General features: G+C 41.7%; 1 protein-coding gene across 2 annotated transcripts in view; it reads right to left on the reverse strand.

Moving 5' to 3' along the window:
* FTO (FTO alpha-ketoglutarate dependent dioxygenase) overlaps positions 1–20,565 on the reverse strand; it is a 1,490,677-nt gene that overhangs the window by 728,827 nt on the left and 741,285 nt on the right. For both annotated transcript variants that reach the window (XM_085639036.1, XM_085639037.1), the window contains exon 8: positions 9,100–9,224. In XM_085639036.1, the coding sequence (XP_085495162.1) occupies positions 9,100–9,224 (125 nt within the window). The remainder of the gene's footprint in view (positions 1–9,099; positions 9,225–20,565) is intronic.

Consider the following 20,565-nt stretch of genomic DNA (forward strand, 5'->3'; position numbering starts at 1 on the left):
AGTGGGCCCATAGATCGTTTAGATACATAGGCTTTCAGGAATTCCATGCCCTGGACGACCTTAGAGGTGGCAATTTGGGCCCAGTAATTCGATCACTCAAAACTAATACACTGTTTTGGCGATCTTTAAAGCTACCAGTGATGGCATAAAGCTACCAGTGATGGCACGTATCTTGCTCTCCAAGATGATTATGTTTCTGAGACTCCTATATTACTTTGTTAATCTCCCGGTTATGTTGCCACATCACTGGTTTAAAGTTTTTGACTCGCTGCTTCGAGAACTGATTTGGGATGGAGGGAGACACAGGGTTACATTGGCTGTCCTGCAGAGAACATAAGAGAAGGGAGGGCTGGGGTCCCATATTTCGAATTGTACTATCTAGCAGCGCAACTTCAGTTGCTGGCCCACTGGCTAAACGGCAGGTACCTTGACCTACTATGCCCAATTGGAAGGAACTCCAATCAGGGTTTATTATTGGCAACGCTACTTAATCCAAAAGTGAAGATCCCAACACCAAGGGTATTGCTGCGAACAGCCCTACAATTCTGGAGAAGATGTGTGGGGTGCCTTTGCGGAGCACATCTTTACACCCCAAATTTACCACTTGTAGGCGTGCCGCATGGAGATCCACCCTCTACTTTCACTAGCGCCCAATTAGCAGACTGGACGTCCTAAGGGGTAGTGACAGTGGGAGACTGCTTCCAACTAGAACTTCTGCCCTCTGACAAACTCGTGGAGCAGTGGGGGACTGCCATCTGGTCAGTTTCTAGTTTATCACGCGATAGTCAGAACTTATAGACAACTTTGGCCTGGCCAGCAGGGCGAACCAGAAACCCACGCAGTCTTACAGGCATTAGTGACATCGGGATCGGCGCAACACCTAGTAAAATGGCTCTACAGGGCACAACTAAAAATTATCGCCGGATCACTGTCAGGACTAAGGGATAAATAGGAATCACTGATAAACAGAGACCTGACAGAAGCAGAGTGGAATAGAATCATTGAAAGCCCTAAGAGTAACTCTAGAAACACTAGTTTCAAATATATACAATTTAACTACCAACATATGGTGTACCTGACCCCACACCGCTTCAGGATCATGCATGGAGGGGAACATAGAAACAACATCACCTTCTCCTAATGTGCAGTACAATGGCAATATTTCTAAAGTGGTCCCTACGACCATGACTCCCAGAGCATCAGGTAATGCTAAATGATTGAACATATGAACATGTGTAGTAGTAAAGACACAAAATAAGCCGGACAACACCTGATCGCATTACGAAACATATATATCAACACTGGTTGAAGTCTTACCAAATGGGGTCAATATATAACAGATAACACCAACCAATTTATGGCACTCAATGACCAATTGTTGACTATTTTAATGGATACCGTGTTATTGCAATAATGTTCATTAGACAGACGTTTTGAGACAGTGTACAAAGTAAATGACCTCCTGTATTAATGAAAACAACCGTACTGTTACCCATTTTCAAATTCCAATAAAAATATTTTGGAAGAAAAAAAAATACTACATAGATGAACCTCGACTTTCATAATATGTGCTTTAATACCTTGAATATCATTTATTGATTAGCAAATTAGATAGAAACCATACTCATATGTAGAATATGATTTCACTTTAAACAATAAAAGTTTATGTAATGTGTGCATAAATACTTCATGTAACTGATTTAAATGAAGTTCTTAGCCATACTTACACAATTCTTTTAAAGATTTACTGTATGCTACATGTCATGTAAGTCTAATGCATTAAAAACGTATATTCATTTTGTATTTAAATGTGCACACGCATATTAAATTGTGAAACATTGAGGTAATGCTTTAACTTGCCCTGACCATGCCTGTATTTCTCTGTGCTGCATAAAATTCTGTTTCCATTTTCTGCTAATGTGACCTTTCTTGCAGGCACTCACACTCATTGTTAGTTGTAGATTAGATACATTACTTTACTAGAGATAGAGAAAGAGCCTGAGAAGACCTTAACGAAAGAACATGGCGGGCCAGAGTGTTAACTGAAAGGCCTATTTAGTAATGTTTCAACCTGGTATGTGCATGAGAAGACGATGTTGTTCCTATTTTCGGTGTGGGATATTTGGAGATTGTTGAAGTCTGCAACATGCGAAATGGACGAGCACAATGGACCCCTAATGATACGTAGAAAGGGGGTGCTACCCAGAAGACTTTTGTGTGGTATAACTTAGTGTTCACCCCATTGAGAATTTCATATGCCCCGTTCACTCTTGACAGATGTTCTTTTGATTTTTGCAGATGCTTTTGTGATCCCATCAGGTTCCTTACTGCAGATTTTCAAGAGGTTTACATCTCAATGCTTACTTTTGATTCCTTGATAAGTGCGGCTTAGGCTAACACTTATTGTCTAACTCATAGAAGACTCTTGACCGAGTTACTGAAACACTGACGTCTTCCCTACTAATTTTTCCTTTGCTTTGTTCTAATTTCCATTATGGGAATTTCTGATTTGAGACTCTTTAGATTTTTAGAACCATCCTTTTAGCTGGAACTCTACTTTAGGTGATTTAGATTTATCCATACACAGACAACAAATCTTGCAATTCTTTTCTGAGCACCAGATACTTCTTTTGATCTTTTGTATTGCTGTGACTGAATAGCTTGTTTGCCTTATATTGGTCCGCCTAAACTTCTTCCGTAGGTTGAAACTACCTGTTGCCATTTTGTACTTTTATAGCATGGTTATAAGAGTTGTGTATCTTAACTTGATTTTTAATTTATAATAAACTTTCTTAAGCCTAGCTACTGATTCCTGGTCCTCATTGTGTAACCAAATGGGTTGTACTATTATTTGAATCTATTGATGTCAATGTTAACTCCCATCACCTCTAGGTCAGAGAAAAAGGACCATTGGAGGACCAATGGTAATTAAGTGGGACCAGAAAATGCTGGATCAATTCAGACCCATTGTATCTCCACTGCCCTAGCAAGTAGAATAAATGGGATGGAAGAATAGCAAATATTTACCCATGGTGCTTTCCATATATCCAAATATGTGTAATTCCTTAACAAACTTCCCCATAGAATCCTGGAGTGCAATCTATTTTAGTTGTTTTTTTATGCAAAAATGTCCTAGTACGGTGACCTCCTGGGCTAGTGACAACAGGAAATCCTCTGCATCAGGGGACTCAAGAGCCACTGGCTCAAGATTCATGGGCTCAGAGCCTATTTTCTGTCTCAAGATTTACAGGCCCACTATATAGAAGTCCAGCAACCCAGCAAACATAATATCTTTCATCCACTCCCTTGCTCTCCTATTCCTGAGTTCCTTCCAAATACCCACAAATGTAGGGCACTTTAACTTGTCTCTGGCAGAATTCCTCCTAGGAAAGGCTTCTAGCAGTTAGCAAACCCTGCTGCTCTGGCAATGACTCAAACTCCAACACCTGGTCGGCTTCCGGTGTCTAATCTTTCACTCCCTTTGGATGGAGCAGGGGCAATTGACCCCTTGGCCTGTGACTTCTCAGAGTCTGTCCTTTGCTGCTGGGATGTTCTTACTCTCTCCCTGAGCCTGGAAGCATGTGCTCTTGTCAACACAGATGATGTGGTCCAAGCCATGTGGTACTAAACAATGGGCAATCAAATTACTACCCTAGAGACACCCAGCACCTTGCTTCTCTTTCATCCTCGCATCAACCACAGCTGAATTACCATTTATTTCCACCTTGACTTGGACAATTGAGAACTTCATGTCTTCCCGCTGTCTACCTAGTCTAGGCAATCGGCACCAGAAAGAATATTCTTGAGTTTGAGATATTTGCTCTCAATCATAGCCTTGTAAGCACAAGTATAAATCAGGGCAGAAAACTTACTCCCATTGATACTGGCTTCTGACACAAATTCCATTGTCATTGGATCGATGTACTTATGAGCATCTGCCCCCCTTTCCTAAATGTCCATTACTAATATGTTCAGGCTATGGGGCCCTCAGAGACTCAGGTTCCTGTGGTATGAGGTAATTTGTTGCCCTGGGGATAGCCCTAGTATGGCTCTGCAAATTGGGTCAAGTACAACCCTTTCTGCATTTGACAAGGGTGAACAGCCACATGCTTGCCAGGGATATAAGTGTGGGAGCAATAGCTCAGAACACAACAGTCAACCAAACAGACACAACATTGTAATGTCAAGCCCAGTTTTTATGTATTATGTAACAAGTTTTTGGCTGGGTCTTCGCCCTCCATATACAGGAATGCAGGCAATACAGTTCCAATACCTGCAGGAAGCTGTCCTCAACCTCTATCTTATGTCATGCTAAAATCAGGACCAAGTACTGACAGGGTGAGAGCCTGTGTGTAACTGTGCACTGTTCACAAAGTGTCTAGTCTGACACTATGCAAGTTTTGAAATCATATTGTGCTTTTAATTTTCAACAAAGAAACATCACATTATCTTGAACATTTCGCGTTTTTTTAGGTGCGAGACAACAAGTGAGTATTTGCGATTTGTGTTGAAAAACTATTCATTAAATGTTTACATGAAAAACGCGATGTCATACAAAAATCATGTGTAACATTATGTCAATTACATGTTACAAACATATAATAATGCGACAAAATTACATCACAACAGAAATGTAAATGCCCAATGCATTTCGGAACCAGCCGGTTCCTTCGTCAGGGGCCAATCTGAAAAATATAAGGTAAACCATTTGCTAGTGAGTAAAATGTGTTTTTGGCTCAATCTCTAGAAATCTAATGAAGAGCAAACGTCACTCTAGAAGTTACCTGTTTGTGTGTTGAATTTAATATGCTCTGAAAGAGACAATGATGTGGCAATGTCAGCAACACGTGGAGCAAAGAAGTATACGTAAGTGCTAGCGGTGGATGACTACCAGACTCACACTTACCTTTTTGAATGGAAACTCGTGTCTCCATTCAAAAAGGTAAGCGTGAGTCTGGTAGTCATCCACCGCTAGCACTTACGTATACTTCTTTGCTCCACGTGTTGCTGACATTGCCACATCATTGTCTCTTTCAGAGCATATTAAATTCAACACACCAACAGGTAACTTCTAGAGTGACGTTTGCTCTTCATTAGATTTCTAGAGATTGAGCCAAAAACACATTTTACTCACTAGCAAATGGTTTACCTTATATTTTTCAGATTGGCCCCTGACGAAGGAACCGGCTGGTTCCGAAATGCATTGGGCATTTACATTTCTGTTGTGATGTAATTTTGTCGCATTATTATATGTTTGTAACATGTAATTGACATAATGTTACACATGATTTTTGTATGACATCGCGTTTTTCATGTAAACATTTAATGAATTGTTTTTCAACACAAATCGCAAATACTCACTTGTTGTCTCGCACCTAAAAAAACGCGAGATGTTCAAGATAATGTGATGTTTCTTTGTTGAAAATTAAAAGCACAATATGATTTCAAAACTTGCATAGTGTCAGACTAGACACTTTGTGAACAGTGCACAGTTACACACAGGCTCTCACCCTGTCAGTACTTGGTTCTTTTGCACAGTAGGAGAGGACAAACTCCTACATAACTGTAGCACCGCTGTTCTATAAATCCCGTCAGAATTCTGTATAAAATTGGCGCATCATTGGAGTGCTCTCCCTACATAACCGATGCTAAAATCAGGGACATACAAAATAGATCCCACTGGCCCTCCTGCTCCTACAACACACATTCCTAATATCATACATGTGCTACACACTAACTGTACATACATGCATTCCACATGCATATGGGATGCTAGCTCAAGGTGCTGGGTGTCGCTTAATAGCAAAACTTTGCAAGAGGATTTGCCTCTCCTTAACACAGAGAAAAGGAAATTATTACAATATTAATTCAAAGAACACGAAATGCTGCCACCACCACTTTATGGGATGCACATAGGGCATGGACAGTAGTCCAAAACCGAATTTAGGGCATTCTTGGTGTGCCCCTTCAGATCACAGAACAGGTTCTGCACCTCATATTACCAAGAATAGATGGAGGCCTCTGCTCACCTAGATAAGCATGGTGCCAGGGTTGAAGTAAAAGCCAAGATACTAGTTTACAGGCAGTTGGGAACTTAGGGCAGAGGTATACACTTATATACCACACGGTGGACATTGCTGACCAAACATGTGGGCATGGAAAAGTTGGGAACATCCACAAAGCTATAACTTTACAGGTATTTATAAACCTTCCCAATGGCTTTCATTATATATTTGCTCACCAGTTTTGGTGACAAAAATGAGCAAGCGCGCACACTAGAGGTCAAAGTGCCCAAAACCCTCTCCCATGTTCTCTGTTTATGGGTGGGTGGAGGGGGATAGAGGAGATTTCTCCATATGGAAAATGGTCTTCATGTGGACAACAAAAGTTTAAGTGCATTAACACATTAAGCCTAACCTAATTCTGGCATATATTTCAGAAGCAGAAGATCAACTCGCCTAGGGTTAGGCCTACTTATGAAAATCAACAGTTTTTGTATTTTTCCATGCACAAGGAAAAGTATTTTCTGAATATCAAAACAATAAGTAACATTTACAAAAATCAAAGACATAAGTCTATGACTTTGAAAGGTTATTATTTTTTCTTAATCTGACTCAAGTTATTATCATGGCTTACTTCGGGTCAATTTAAGGAGTTTTGCTGTCCTAGCCAAAGTGGTATTTTCTGTTCTCCCTCCCTTTGCTCCTTGTAGGACCAATCAAATGTTCCACATTTTTATCTTTAGATAAAATAGATATTGGGCTTGCTTTCTACCAAATATTATGTCATGCACACATAGCTGCCAGATCATTCCATGTCTGCAGGCCTCCATGTTTCCAGCCCGGGACCTTCCATTTACAAATCATTTGCCATCACTGCTTTTGAAGACGTGATTAAATGGAAGCAAACTAATACTACAATTACCAGCATGCACTTGCGTCCATTTCCATATTGTATAACGAATATGTATTACTATTAGCCAATTTAAAGGTACCCAGCCTACCATCATTGTTAGGATAGGAGCCCAAACTGGCCTTTCTGGGATTTTAACTCTTGAGGTACAGGTCATGGCAGCCTGAACTCACCGAGCCATTGTGCTGCCATGATACGAAAGCTTAGGACAGGAAACTGTGTCCTGTCAACACAATCTGTTAAAGTTATGAACAAGATGCCATTTTATAAAAAGTACCATGGTCAGGAAAGTAGCAAATACCAGTGGTTGTGTGGAGAAATTAACACTATTGCCAGTGGCGAAGGATAATAAAATGCAAACTGTGAGACAATCTTGGGGAGACTACCTGCTTCAGGAGTAATGTAGGTCTCTGCCAATAGAAGCCGAGACATGATAACCTGTAGTTCATTTGTGTAGGTATTTAATATATACTGCTGGCTTGTTTATTAGAAATAGGTACTGCCGACAACTGTCGCTTGCTAGGACTGCGGAGAGTAGATTATAGTATTCTGCGCCTCATTAGTGCTTACGGACTTCTGAAGGAGAAAAGGCTCAGGCCTTACTAAGACTGGAAGGTGTGCAATGAAGGTTGTGCACATATCTCAGTGCAAAGCTCTTAACTCACTTAGCTATTCACCTACATGTTGCCTCATGGGAGCCCTAGGCCACTGTGAGTCTTTGCAAGCAAATATAAAGGCAAACATTGAAATTTGCCTCCAAAGGCAACTTCAAGTCAAGGTGCAATAAGGCGCATCTGACCATTAGGCAGCAAACCTAAGATACATTGAGTATAAACATTGAAACAATTCTCCCCACCCTCCATGCTCCCACCTACTTCCAGTAACACTAGCTTGTATCCCGTCTTCAGCAATACGTTTTCTCTCTTGAGCCTATGGCATATGTATTAGATAGAATGGGCCAGATATGGTGTAAGAGTGAGTTCCTCACATTTGAGAAATCTAAATTGATGTCTAAAATGAAAGGAGGACAGAGCTGAATATTTACTTTTACCTCAACAAATAAAATCCCCACAAAACGGAGTTGCTTTCACGGAAGCACAAGTCGTTCTTTATAGCAAAGGGCTCCTCTACACATTGTAGCTCCTAAATACATGTGGTTCTCTACAGCACTAAAAGCAGCAATTGTTTTGTATACATAGAGCAATGGGGTAAAGTGGTTGGAATAGAGAGAACCACATTCTCTTTGAGGGCGATTTGAACTCTATCCAATAGGTCCTCATCAGCATTAAGCGCAAAGTGTGAACGTTCAGGCTATGCTCCGGTGGCTTCCCACACTATGTAGGCTGACAGAGACTTACACCAACATCCTGGAGACAGTGCAACAAGGTATCAATTTAACTAAACGTTTGAAAAAACAAGATTAGGTAATATCACGGATACCACGCCGTGCTGTCTCCGGGATGTTCGTGTAAGTCTCTTTCAGTCCACACAGCGTGGGAAGCCACCATGTGGTGGGCAATTTGAAATGTTCAACTTATATACTGAACTCCAAAGAAGGCTCTCACAGCTTCAGAAAGGAGCAATCTCGAAGAGGCAGTAAAAATGCTTTAAGGCTGGGAAGCTTTGAGATGGGGATCCTTGAGGATCGTAGATGTAGCGTCGTTCATTACACCCCACAATAGTAGGAGGATGAACTTGTAAGCCTTCAAAACAGTATCCACAGTTAAACATGCTATGAATGACACCAACCAAATGATAAAATATTTAACAGCCAACAGTACAACAACAAAAAACATTAATAATAACAATTAGAGCACAGAAAATTAAAACCGATTCATAACTCCGCAAACGAAGATCAAAAAAAGAGGACAAAGTGTGTAATATGTTCAGAGACACACAAGAAAGATGTACACATACCACAGAGCCAGCAGATTTTAGGCACCTCAGCAACATAAAACTTGTGTCATCCAACCTAGTAAAGACTAATGTTCAAATGAGACCACCTATATTGGCCATAGGTCTAAAATAGGTAGACCGAAACCAAGGTATCACAACGGGATACATGAGGCATGTGGGTTGCAGGTCTATATCAGACGCATGAAAGAAGTTAACGAAACGTGGACATTGCCTAAGCCTGTAATTCTTTAATATGTTTACCTTTTTGGTATTCTCCACATGGGCGCTTACCTTGCTTTCCACTCTTTGCGCTGTTCCTGTCTCTTGCTGAGGGCCTTCCACAAGCTGTTGAGTATTTCATTTCTTTCTTTCCCCTGCCAGGTCTCATTTCTTACTTCAGAGAGTGCCAGATTTGTCTAGGAGATAAATTAGGATCCATTTTTTTCCCAAGAAACAAAGCATACAATTAATAGAAGGCCCATAAGGAAACAAAGACAGCAAATCAATGGGGTATTTTATTACCATCCTCACAGCTGGCAAATCAATATCATAAATGATGGTAAAAAATGGGTACCATATATTTATTACTTAATCAATGTACATGGCACAGAAAGTAAACCGCGAAACCCCCTTAAGTAACTCATCAAGGTAGGATGCATTCATTGTCACACCCTTTTCTGAAGTCACCATAATGTTTTTTGAACACTGCGTTATTAAGAAATTGTGCACATTTTGCCGAGGAAGAAATTGTGCAGAATTCAGCCTGCCTAATCTTCAAAAGAAAAATTAAATTCAATGTGACACCAGCACACCCTTGCGGCCTTTTCTCTGGGGATATATAGCAGGATTCACCCAGGGTCGGATTGGTAATGCGGGCACTCGGGCAATGCCCAAGGGGCCGGTGGCCAGTTCCAGATGTGAGCTGCTTTTTTGAGCAGTCTGGGGGCCGATTTGGTTGGTTTGTGCGTTGTTTGGATTCCGCCAGCGGCCCAGTGGGTGCATGAGGGGCCTTTCTGGAGACAGATGGGCGTCCATTACCTCCCTTTTCATCAACGGCCAGAGGTGTCACTCCCTTTCTCTCGCTGGGCCGGCCCATTAATATATGCATATTGAGCGGGAGCGGGGGCAGGGGGCCTGAGCAGAAGTGGCCTCACTTGTTTTTGGGTGTGTTTCACCATTGTAAAATAATCCGTGCATTTTTTTACCCCCCATTTTAAAATAAAATTTCGCCCAAGCAGTGTTTTGCGGAAAGGCAATATGCAAATGTGGGCCACTTTTTTTTTTAGCGTGCTCGGGCCGATTTTTAATCCCAATCCAACCCTGGGTTCACCCGAGATTGAAGGCACAAGCAGAGTTGGGGACATGCACTCTATCCACAAGTAACGGTCAATTATTAGCTTATGATACTGTCTTGATTCTGGGATGAACTCTCTTCATGAAATAAACTCTATTCACAGAATGATAGCCTAATCTTTAGGTATAGCGGAGAGTAGAAGAGTTGAGTCATGAATGGGGGACGTGAGGTGTGTACTTTTACGTGGGACATTCCTTTTAAGGCCTGGTGTTAGCCGAGACCTTTTAATTTTACTAAAATTATATACATAACATATTCTTACTTATATTCACTTGCAGCTAGTCATCTTCATCCATTAATCTGTTATTGTGTCATTCATATTTATCTAATGCCCACTACAGCATAGGGGAGAGAGTGAGCCCCCTTCAGCTATTGGTTTATTCTCTGTGAGTGAAGGCATTTTACCTTTCCATGAGGAGCACATCCACACACAAAGTAGTTCTCTTGAGTGCCAGGGATTACAATGGCAATGTGTGCCTTTTTGGAACCCCAAAAATTATTTTGCTTTTAGCCAATGCCTTTCTTTAAATTTTTATAGATTGAGGAGGGCCCAGGCAGGTTCCCCAATAACCAAGTTTTGCAAGAACCACGACAAAACAAGCACTGACAAAGCCAAACTGCTGGCAGACAACTGCAAACCTATTTGCTGTGCTAATGCTCGTCTCTTGCTTCGTAGGGTATTCAGAAAGGCAATCCCCCCATTTTGACGATTAAACACTCTGCCAAATTGAATGTTTCTCAGGCTACTAATGGTTATCCATTTTTCTTCATAATTTTGAGGGAAATATTAACACTCAAAAAAGGCGGCGTTGCATCACATTCAAATAGCAATTATGTATTTTGTTTGTTTTTATTTAAAGAATTTTCTTGATGTGCCATGGGGATCCTGGACCAACAGACAATATACTCAATCCACCTCTCAATATCAATCTTTCCTAAGATTCACGGTTCGAAAGGTGCCCAAAACGCTTTTTATTCGCCATCCCCGATATGAAAGCTAAACAAAAAAAAAAAACACGCAAATGCAGTGAGCAATAAAAATAAAGGGAAAAAAATTCTAGAGATACATTTAAAACTGTTACTTTTCCCTTCATGGAAAAAGCACCTTCAGATACGGGCGCTATATATTTTCCCACCAATCACAGAGGCAGAATTTAGGGACCAACGGCTGTTATTGCAGTCAACACTCGTAGAACACTTTGAAATCCTCGTGAAATCGTCAATCTTCCTTGTTTGACACCAGTTTGACTTTAGCTCAATTAGCTTGGTCTTTCAGCCTGTTATCAGTCACTGTTTATTATTTTGCCACAGCTTCCACATTTCTATAAACAGAATATAATTATTTACTTGTGTGATCTGTTTAAAGTCATGTGAGGTCACTTCCTATGGTGCCTTCAAAGGATTTAAGTGCAGGTGATGTCACTTCCACTATGGTTTTTGAAAATGTCAATTGAATTCACTCATCGTCTTCCATTGGCTTTTCATACACCAGATTGGGGAAGGCTCCTCTCTCTGCCCCTTTTGCTATGCTTAAGATGTGAACCATTTATTTTATAATCCAGCAGCTGCTAACCCTCACACAAAGTTAGCCTGCAAAAAAAGAATTTACGCAGCGACATTCTTCAAACTGGAGAAACAGCCCTGCTACAAGTAAGCGTAGTGTTAGAAATATAGGATGCCTTTAAAAAATGCTAATAACACACTTTAAAATGGCCTCTTTTTGGTATTGTCTTTAATAAAAATGTTTCTTGTGGAGCTCAGTTTAACCCTTTTCTGCATTATATACAGACTACTAGAAAAAAACTTTTTTTATGAAGTTCAGTGAAGTATCCTTAAAATATAATACTATCCCGCTTTGTCAGTATATCAAACATATCACTGTGTTTGTTCTCTGCATGTCACCACGATACACTGTACCATACATAAATGTTTGTGTATCATGCTGAAACAAACAGGAATGGGTGTTAATATGATACCCGTGGCACAATGCGCCCACAGAAAGGGAAATGATCACATGGTTAGAAAGGTTGAGAGAACAATCAACGGTTGGGAACAACTATAATGGTGCAGCGCAGAGGCGCAACTAGAGTCAAATTTGGGGATGGGCTAATAACAATTTCAGGGCGGGCTAAGTCTTCCAGCAATAGGTAGAGTGGAGCTGCAGGGGCTCTAAGATGTGGTGAAAACACAACAAAGCCACCTTAACAACTAAATGGTCTTTTAAAGACCTGTAAAGTACTTGGGTGTGACTGTGTATGTGCCCGGGAAGCTGTCTCAGCCTGGGCTGACACACATGACCGGGGGGGGCTGAAGCCCTTTGAGCCCAATGGGCGTTGCACGCCTGGTGCAACGGCCATACCCTTGTCCACCTTTCCTCCCATCTATCCCCACTCCAGATCACTAGCTACTAAGCCCTTTCATCGTCTGACCATGCAATGATCAAGATATTCGCAGAGGTTGAGATGAGGCCTAACACCAAGCAACTACTGGCATTTGATCTAGCCAGAACAAAGAGACAACCCTCATTTCTTTACTCAAGCTGTCACAGCTCAAGGATATGCCGCTGAATCATGCCTCATCTGCAGCACAAAGGGCAACCATGTCCAAGATGAAACATCATTGTTGCAAGATCATTGGTTAACTCACTAACCAATTCTATCTTTGGAAACTATAGAGCCTCGCAAAGATGATGGGACAAATCACATTCACCGGCCTAAAAGTGCATGTAGGCACCACTCTTGTAGCTAGAAGTCCGCTGGCATCATGGAAAAAGGCCAATTTCCAGTCCCAAAAACATAAGCATCAAACTCTAGCACGGAACTATTCTGTATTTATAAGAAACTGGTAGACACAGTACGTGCACAAAGCGTTCTGATCTTCTCTGCCGATCTTTGGAAAACAATTGTGTAATTTTTCTATAACAAGCATAATTTATTCATCTTCATTCAATCCTGAATATTGGGCACTTCTACAGTGTAGACCCAGCACATAATCCTGCTGAAGGTCGCCCCGATCCAGCCTCAGGAAATCAGCAAAATCTAAGTCGTCTTATACTTTTATCAATATCTGCATCAAGAAAGTCGTGAATCTCAGCCTCGCTGCACTGGACACCACCACTGCCAGCTTGTCAACATTTCCCTTTCCAATGGCTAAGCCCCTCCATACCTCAAAAACACCAGCAAGAATAATTTCTTTAGAAAGGCCTAAATACAGATTTTGCACCACGTCAAACTATCGGCTGGTCTCAGTCTATCCTGTATAGCTAAGGTACTTGAAACCTTTTTTTAACTGCCCAACCTCTCCGCGAACCTGGAAGCCAACTCTAACCTGAGTGACTTTTACTTTGGTATCTTCCCTCGATGAGGTACAGAAACCATATTGTTAAATAAGTAAAATAACTTATGCAATGCCCCCAACAAAAGCTGTGCATCTATTACGATTGTATCAGAAACTTGAGCTCAATTTGACACCATCAACCACCAAGTACTACACAAAACAAACCTTCCAGCTGTGGCAGGGTTAGGAGGAAACCTCTTGGTTTGGATTGCAATATTCATCATTATCAGGACTGGGCAGGTTAAATTAGGCAATTTGCTCTCCAAAATCACCATTATCATCTGTGTGGTAATAGAAGGCTCATTCCTCTAAAAAAACCTCTTTAATCTATACATGATCCCACTAGATGCCATGCTGGCACCCCCCATCCGCGTTACTCAGGCAAAGCACAGGTCCACCTCAAATGTAATGAAATATCTGCAGCCTGAAATCAAATTCTGGGAGTGCTCTTTAACAGCGGCCTTTCTTCTACTCCTCACAATAAATATATTACTAAGCGAGCTTTCACCATCTGCACAAGTTGAAAAGACTCTTCCATCACCTCCATCTTCACCACAGAAGTGTCTAAGTGCATGCTGTAGTACCAATTCAATGGTCTAATATAATGCCCTCTACATTGGATGTCAAAATAGGACTTTGCCAAGCTCCAAAGAACCCATAAACATACAGCACAGTCCATCTTCGGTCTAAAATGATGTGATCGTTGAAGGCTCTACTTTGTTCTTTCAATGAAAGAGAGACTCTGTTCCAGACTCTGTACGGAGTCCATAAGGAACTGTATGGCTGTCCACATGCCCGCATACCAACATTTGCAAACCATATCTACTCACCAGGAGTCTGCAATTGTCCACCCAGATTATCTTCCATTTCAAGACTGTTCCCTGCACGCCCACTACTCCACTCTCTAGAACTCCTTTCTGTTGCATCCCAGACTCAAATCTGACTTATTAAAACTAAGCCTGGGCGAAGCACTACGCTACGCTCGCGTAGTTTGCGAAGTTCGCGCTACTTCGCACTGCGCGAACTGCACGTAGCACAGTGCGAACACGAGTAGCGTAGTGTTGCGTAGTGCTGCGGTCATTTTTTGCTTGCTCGCGGTCCTCAACGTCAAGTTGGCGACCGCGAGCAAGCAAAATGACATCCCGGCGAGACTTTTTCCTTGTTCGCGATCAGCAACTGCAAGTTGGCTTTCGCGAGCATGGAAAATAAACCTCCCGGCGAGATTCCCAACGCGAGGAGGTCAGGTTTCTCATTGCGAGTGGTCGCGTTTGCTCGCGACCGCTCGCGATGAGAAACTACCATTTCGCGTTGAGAAAGCTGAAGCTCGAGTAAAAATCTACTCGAGCAGCAGAAAACTACAGCTCGCACTGTGCAAGATGCCATTTTCAATGATTGCACAGTGCCGGTTGCTTGTCCGCACTGTGCAATCATTGAAAACAACATCTTGCACAGTGCGGACATGTTACTACGCAGTTCGCGAAGTGCTACGCGTAGCTCGCGTAGTGCGAACTTCACTTTGCGTGGCTTCGCGAAGTGCTACTTCGCGAACTACGCCCACACTTAATTAAAACCTTGCAAGGATCTAAAGAGCTTCTCAGTTACTAACTCCTGGAAGTATGTAACAGCCTTGTCAGTCTGCCAGGCACCTTCTATTGGTTAACCTTTCAACTCATATCCTCATCTTGTCATTCACACATTTCATCAGAGTCCTACTGACTAGTCCACATCCCACCAACATTATGGAGTGTCCGCTGTGATTTAAAAAAAAAAACACACAAGCTAAAAACAACAAAAAACAACAAAAAAACCTTCAAAGTGTTGAAGTATGAAGCGTCAGTATAGCAGTGCCAAAATGGTCCTTAATGCCCAACATATAGAAACCCAGAGAATCACAAAACATAGAAAAGTACTAAGAAGAGGTCTACGCCCATTTAACTGCAAAATAATATTTAAAAAACTTCAATCCTTCTGCAAAATTCACACTTAGCACTGAAGTCTTCATCATAGGTTTCATATTGTTAAACTGTTGTGCTAAATAGCCTTTTAGTTAAAACAAGTGTGTTAACCCACTGCTGGATCAATTACTAATGCCACCAATCAAGGAACCTATGTGTGACCTCATGGTCACAGTCTTCTGTGAAACCACCCAGCCTTATATATTTTGGGGTTTCCAAAATTACTGCCATTGAGTTGAGGGACACACATCTGTTATTCAGCATAGAAATGTCCCAAGGGGTGAACATAAGGATTACAAAAACACATTTGTAAGATCAGACTGGCACAAACACCAGGCCCAGGCATCTACATAAGAGTGACCCCATTAGTGAATCAGATTAGTTAATTTAAAAAAAAGTGGAACACTATTGCATATCGGGGCAGTTATGAGCTTGTAAAGGTAAGCTGTACAGGTATTTTTCAAAGCATAGGAGACTGCGTGTTTTTATCCTAGTTGCAGACAATGACTGTGGTAATATCGATTACAATCTCTTTGATTGGCTGGCATTGCTGGTTTCACTGCTTGCTTTCCAAGCACTATTTTTTCCTTTATGTGAAGTCCTCCATTAGAGTGCATGTGTTTTCGAGCCGTCTTCCTTGTGTACGTCTCTCCCTTGTAGTCCGCGCTCCTATTTTTTGCCTTATTGCTCCTCCCTGCCTTCAACCCTCTTACTGTCACCTGTGTGCTTCCCTACATTGCTTCCCCACCCTCTGTGTTGCTTTTCCCCAACCCTGTGTTGCTTTTGCTCCCGCCCTCTCCCACCTGCTGCTTTCGCGTCTCCTCTAGCCCTCCCCCATTGGTTTCGTGTCCCCTCCTGTGCTGCTTCAGCATTACCCCCACCTTCCTCCATGTTACTTTGATGTTCTCCTGCCTCTCTCCCCTGTTTTGCTTTACCGTTCCCGGTCTCCCTTGTGTTGCTTCTGCTTCCCCCTCCCTCTCTTGAGTTGCTTCACCATTTGCCCCAATCCCTCCACCATGTTGCTCCGCTGTTCCGCATCCCTCCTCTACTGTTCTAATTTAAAAACAAAAAGAAACGCCTTTTATTTTCTAATACATCCACAATCTCAATGGCCGACTCTTAGCTCTGCACCTCATGTTAGTTCCGACAAATCCTGGTCCTGCGCAATACTCCCCAGCGCCAGCCGTTGCGTCATGCCTCTGTGTTCCAGATCCACACAGATTACTACAAGTGGGGGTGCACCAGGCAATGAAGTCCAGTAGACTTTGGAGTTTGGCCGGACGTTCGGTTTTGAGGTTCAAAACATGCTGGCCTTATGCCTGTGAGAACTCCAATGGTTTCCAGCGCAATATACTGGAGCGAATTATAAATGGGCCACTACACTTTCTGATATCACCTGATGACTTTATAAGCCCTTTGAAGTTCCCCTTGAGGGAATGAAACGCGTTGGCTGAGCGTTGCCTACTATTGAACACTCTTATAAAATAACAATTTGAAATAAAGGAGTTTTATGATACTACATTAAGTCTACTGGACTTCATTGCCTGGCGCACCCCCACTTGTAGTAGCCTTTTATTTTCTGTTTTAGTTACCAATCCAACTTAGAACTGCAATTATAAAGAATTTATTTTTTTTAAACTTTCCCCACGTTGCACAGCAGCGCAAATGCTGTGCACTGTGGTTAAAAAACATTACCAAAGCCAATAGGTCAAAAGTGAATGGACCTATTAGTTTTGCCAGTGCTGATTATTTATCAATTCCACCTGTCTTTGTTGATCTGTCACTGCAAAGGTTTTTGAAATGTCTTAAAATAAAGCAAAAGTACAATCGCTCTAGGTCAAGATTATCAGCTGTCCATGGGTCAGGCATCGTACCCAGGGCTGCATCGACATGAAGATTAAAATAGAGACGATGGATTCAGTTCACGTACTTAATAAAAAGCGCCTCCATTTTACAGCGCGTTATCAGGTCAGATACATCAATGGTTTTCTCCTGTCTGAAGGCGAAAGAGTAATTCTCAAGTAAATGTTTTCAAGCCATCAAAATATCCGAAAACGGTGATGTATTGAAAAACGTGCTACTTCAAGACCATAATATTTTATATTTATTATTAGTCCATCATGAAGTGTGACAAGGCTGTAAAACAGCAATATCTTTGAAATGTGTCTGCTTTCTCCCAGGATCATTCTTGGTAAAAGGCTGGAAGGCACACCTCCTCGCCCCTTTATTTATAAGAACTCACCTCAGGAGGAATTAAATCATACTTACTTATTTTTGTAGTTTAGCAGATGAAAATAAAAAATATTAAAAGGCAAATGCAGAAAATGTAATGCTGAATAAATACAATACTGGAGAATATAATGAAAGACTTTATGACATTGATCGGACCGAAATTTGGGGAAAAGGTGAAACGTTTAATGACCATTATTAAATGTAATGCGTAGTATAGGTTTATATGTTTTTAAAGACACTGTATTCGGAGAAGAACTAATTCGATTTTATTTACTTTGTCTGATGGAAACTTGGTTCTTCTCTTGTCCAATCAAGAGATGTTTTTTCCTTCTTTGGATGTTTGTATTGACTTGAGGAATGTGAATCCTCTAAAGATGAAAAGTTTAGGAAGAGTACAATTATTTGCACTTAGATGGACCACCAGTGTTCATGGAAAAATATTTGTATTCCTTACTTCTTTTCATACACTTTGTTTCCATTTGAATCATATTTTAAGAATCCGTATAACGTTCCTATACGTAGGAATAACTTTTCTAAAAAATAGTTACCAGTATGTAAATGCATTAGCACTTATTCTCTAGTTATGTTCATTTTAGTCACACTATTTGTTTAAATTGGCTTATTTTCGTATTCACACTCTTAGGAATTTTATTTTCTGGGTTACATCTTGTACAATATTGGGTATGGTTTTATAAGTATATTGGTATTTTATTTCCAGTGTTAAGTATTCTAGGTAAGGTTATTCTAACTCATCGAGAACTGGGAAAGGGGAACACCTTGCTTTTGGTGTTCGTTTTCCTACTGGACATGGACAAACCTCTCCCTTTGATGCTAAAGAATATTTGAAGGAAAAAACTCTATACTAATTCAATAAGAGTTTTACACATTGTTATATTGTTTTTAGTTAAAACTGGACCCTTTGGCATGCTTGCATCGAGTCAACGTCTCAGGCAGTGGACCAGTTAATACCTTCCTTCCTGTTGGGAAGAATTGTCCCCTGCATGGTTTACGAGCATGTACCCGCACCCCACCGGCATGTGAAACTGGTATCTTGTCATTTTCTTTGGCCCTGCAATCAGGCTACTCTGGTGTATGAACATAGGCCAAGACCTGTCCAATATAACTGGAATTTCAGAACCTGATCTGAGACCTAGAGGGGTGCAACAATCGCGCCATCATAGCCAGCATGAAATTACTGGTACGGTCGTGGGCTAGTCACATAAAGCGGTGGTGGCAGCATACCAAGTTTTGCGACGTTAGATTTGACCACACCTTTTCGTGTGTTAGAGAAGACTGTGATCTACTGACCCCACACATGTGAAGTTCTGCTTTACTGTGAACACCAGACCTTGCGCTGACATTCCATGTCTGTCGCGTGCATGTATGTGCTGCACATGTGTAGTCATAAGACTGTGGACAGTAAAAGTCAGAGTACTGGACAAGTGGGATCCATTTTGGATAGCCCTGGAGTAGCCTGGCACAAGATGGAGGGAGAAAATAGCTTTCCCAGATAGTAGAAATCTATTGCTTGTATTCCTCTGACTGGGGAAGGAGACCCAGACAATGAAGGGAACCAGGATGGAGACAGTTCTACCTTTCGACATTCAATGCGGTCCTAGTTAGCATAGATATTGATCCGTTCTTTCTGAGCACTGACATTTGGTAGATGACGGTTGTGAGATGTGGGTCCACAGGTTTTGTGGTTATTTGTGAGGAAACTTCTACGCAGGATTACTGCTTCAGGAAGGCTGATGAAAGCCAGGTGCAAAGATCTCACACTTCCTCGTGTCCTTATTTTGGATAATCCTTCTTGCAGCCGGCATCATTGCTAGCTGGTGTGAAAATCATCACCTGCACCAAGGATGTGTCTGCTAGGCAACCAGAAATTATGTTGTAGGAATGTGGTGTATTGTGTGGGGGTTAGACCTCACCATGTAATACTATCACGATACCCCAAAGATGGCCCTTGGATGCACAATAATAAATCCTTAGCTCAGTCCTGGTAGTGTGGCAAAGAGCAGTCAGGCTTTACTAGAGGAACATGTGTTAAGCATTTCAGAGTACCAACATGGACAATAAGTAATTGATACAACTCGAGAGAAATCTGCCATCAAATTATAAAAATAGAGAGTATTTCATCTTAATTTAGACACCAAAACGATTGGAATAGCATGCATATAACCGGAGTTATATATTTTTGAAGCAGTATAAAATCAGTGCAAAAAAATACTGTGAAGCATAATGGGAAAAACCACTAGTGACAATCGGTTACTTACAGGTCGAGTTGAGTGGTACCCTTGCTGGGAAAAGGTGATGCAGGTCTCAGGACCAAGCCACGACAGTCAGTTCAATTTTACCTGGCCCGTGGATCCAGGGTGCAGAGTTGTCCTGTCTGTCCCTGTAAGGGAGCCGTGAGAGAGCTGCATTTACCACTTAAACAGTTCTGCGAGGGAAAAAGATGCAAAAACACAACAGGGGGGTTGCTGATGTTGGTCAATGGTCGGATGGAGTCCCCTCTAGGTACAGCGTCGATTAAAGGGGTCGGTTCCTGGACTGGCAACCAACAAGCCTTGGTAGTGGTAAGTAGAGCAGAAAGTAACTTTGATGTTCTGTGGTCCCAGGGAACAGAGTAGCTGCCTGTAACTTCATGGAAGGCAGGACTACATTTCCCACAATGCACTAGACCATCTGGATTTGGGCGATCCCTCGGAGGGCCCAATGGCCAGCGATTCTTTGGAACCGGAGCATTCTTTTACCTGTAGTTTGTAAGGGAACAGTGCCACTAGTTCAGGGGAGTCTGAGGGTGCTTCAGGCTTCCATATGGGTCCCTCTACCTGGTGGAACCAAGAGATAGGCTAAGACGATTCTCGAGCTAGCAGT

Source organism: Triturus cristatus, chromosome 12, assembly GCF_964204655.1.
Source record: "Triturus cristatus chromosome 12, aTriCri1.1, whole genome shotgun sequence".
Classification (NCBI taxonomy): Eukaryota; Metazoa; Chordata; class Amphibia; order Caudata; family Salamandridae; genus Triturus; species Triturus cristatus.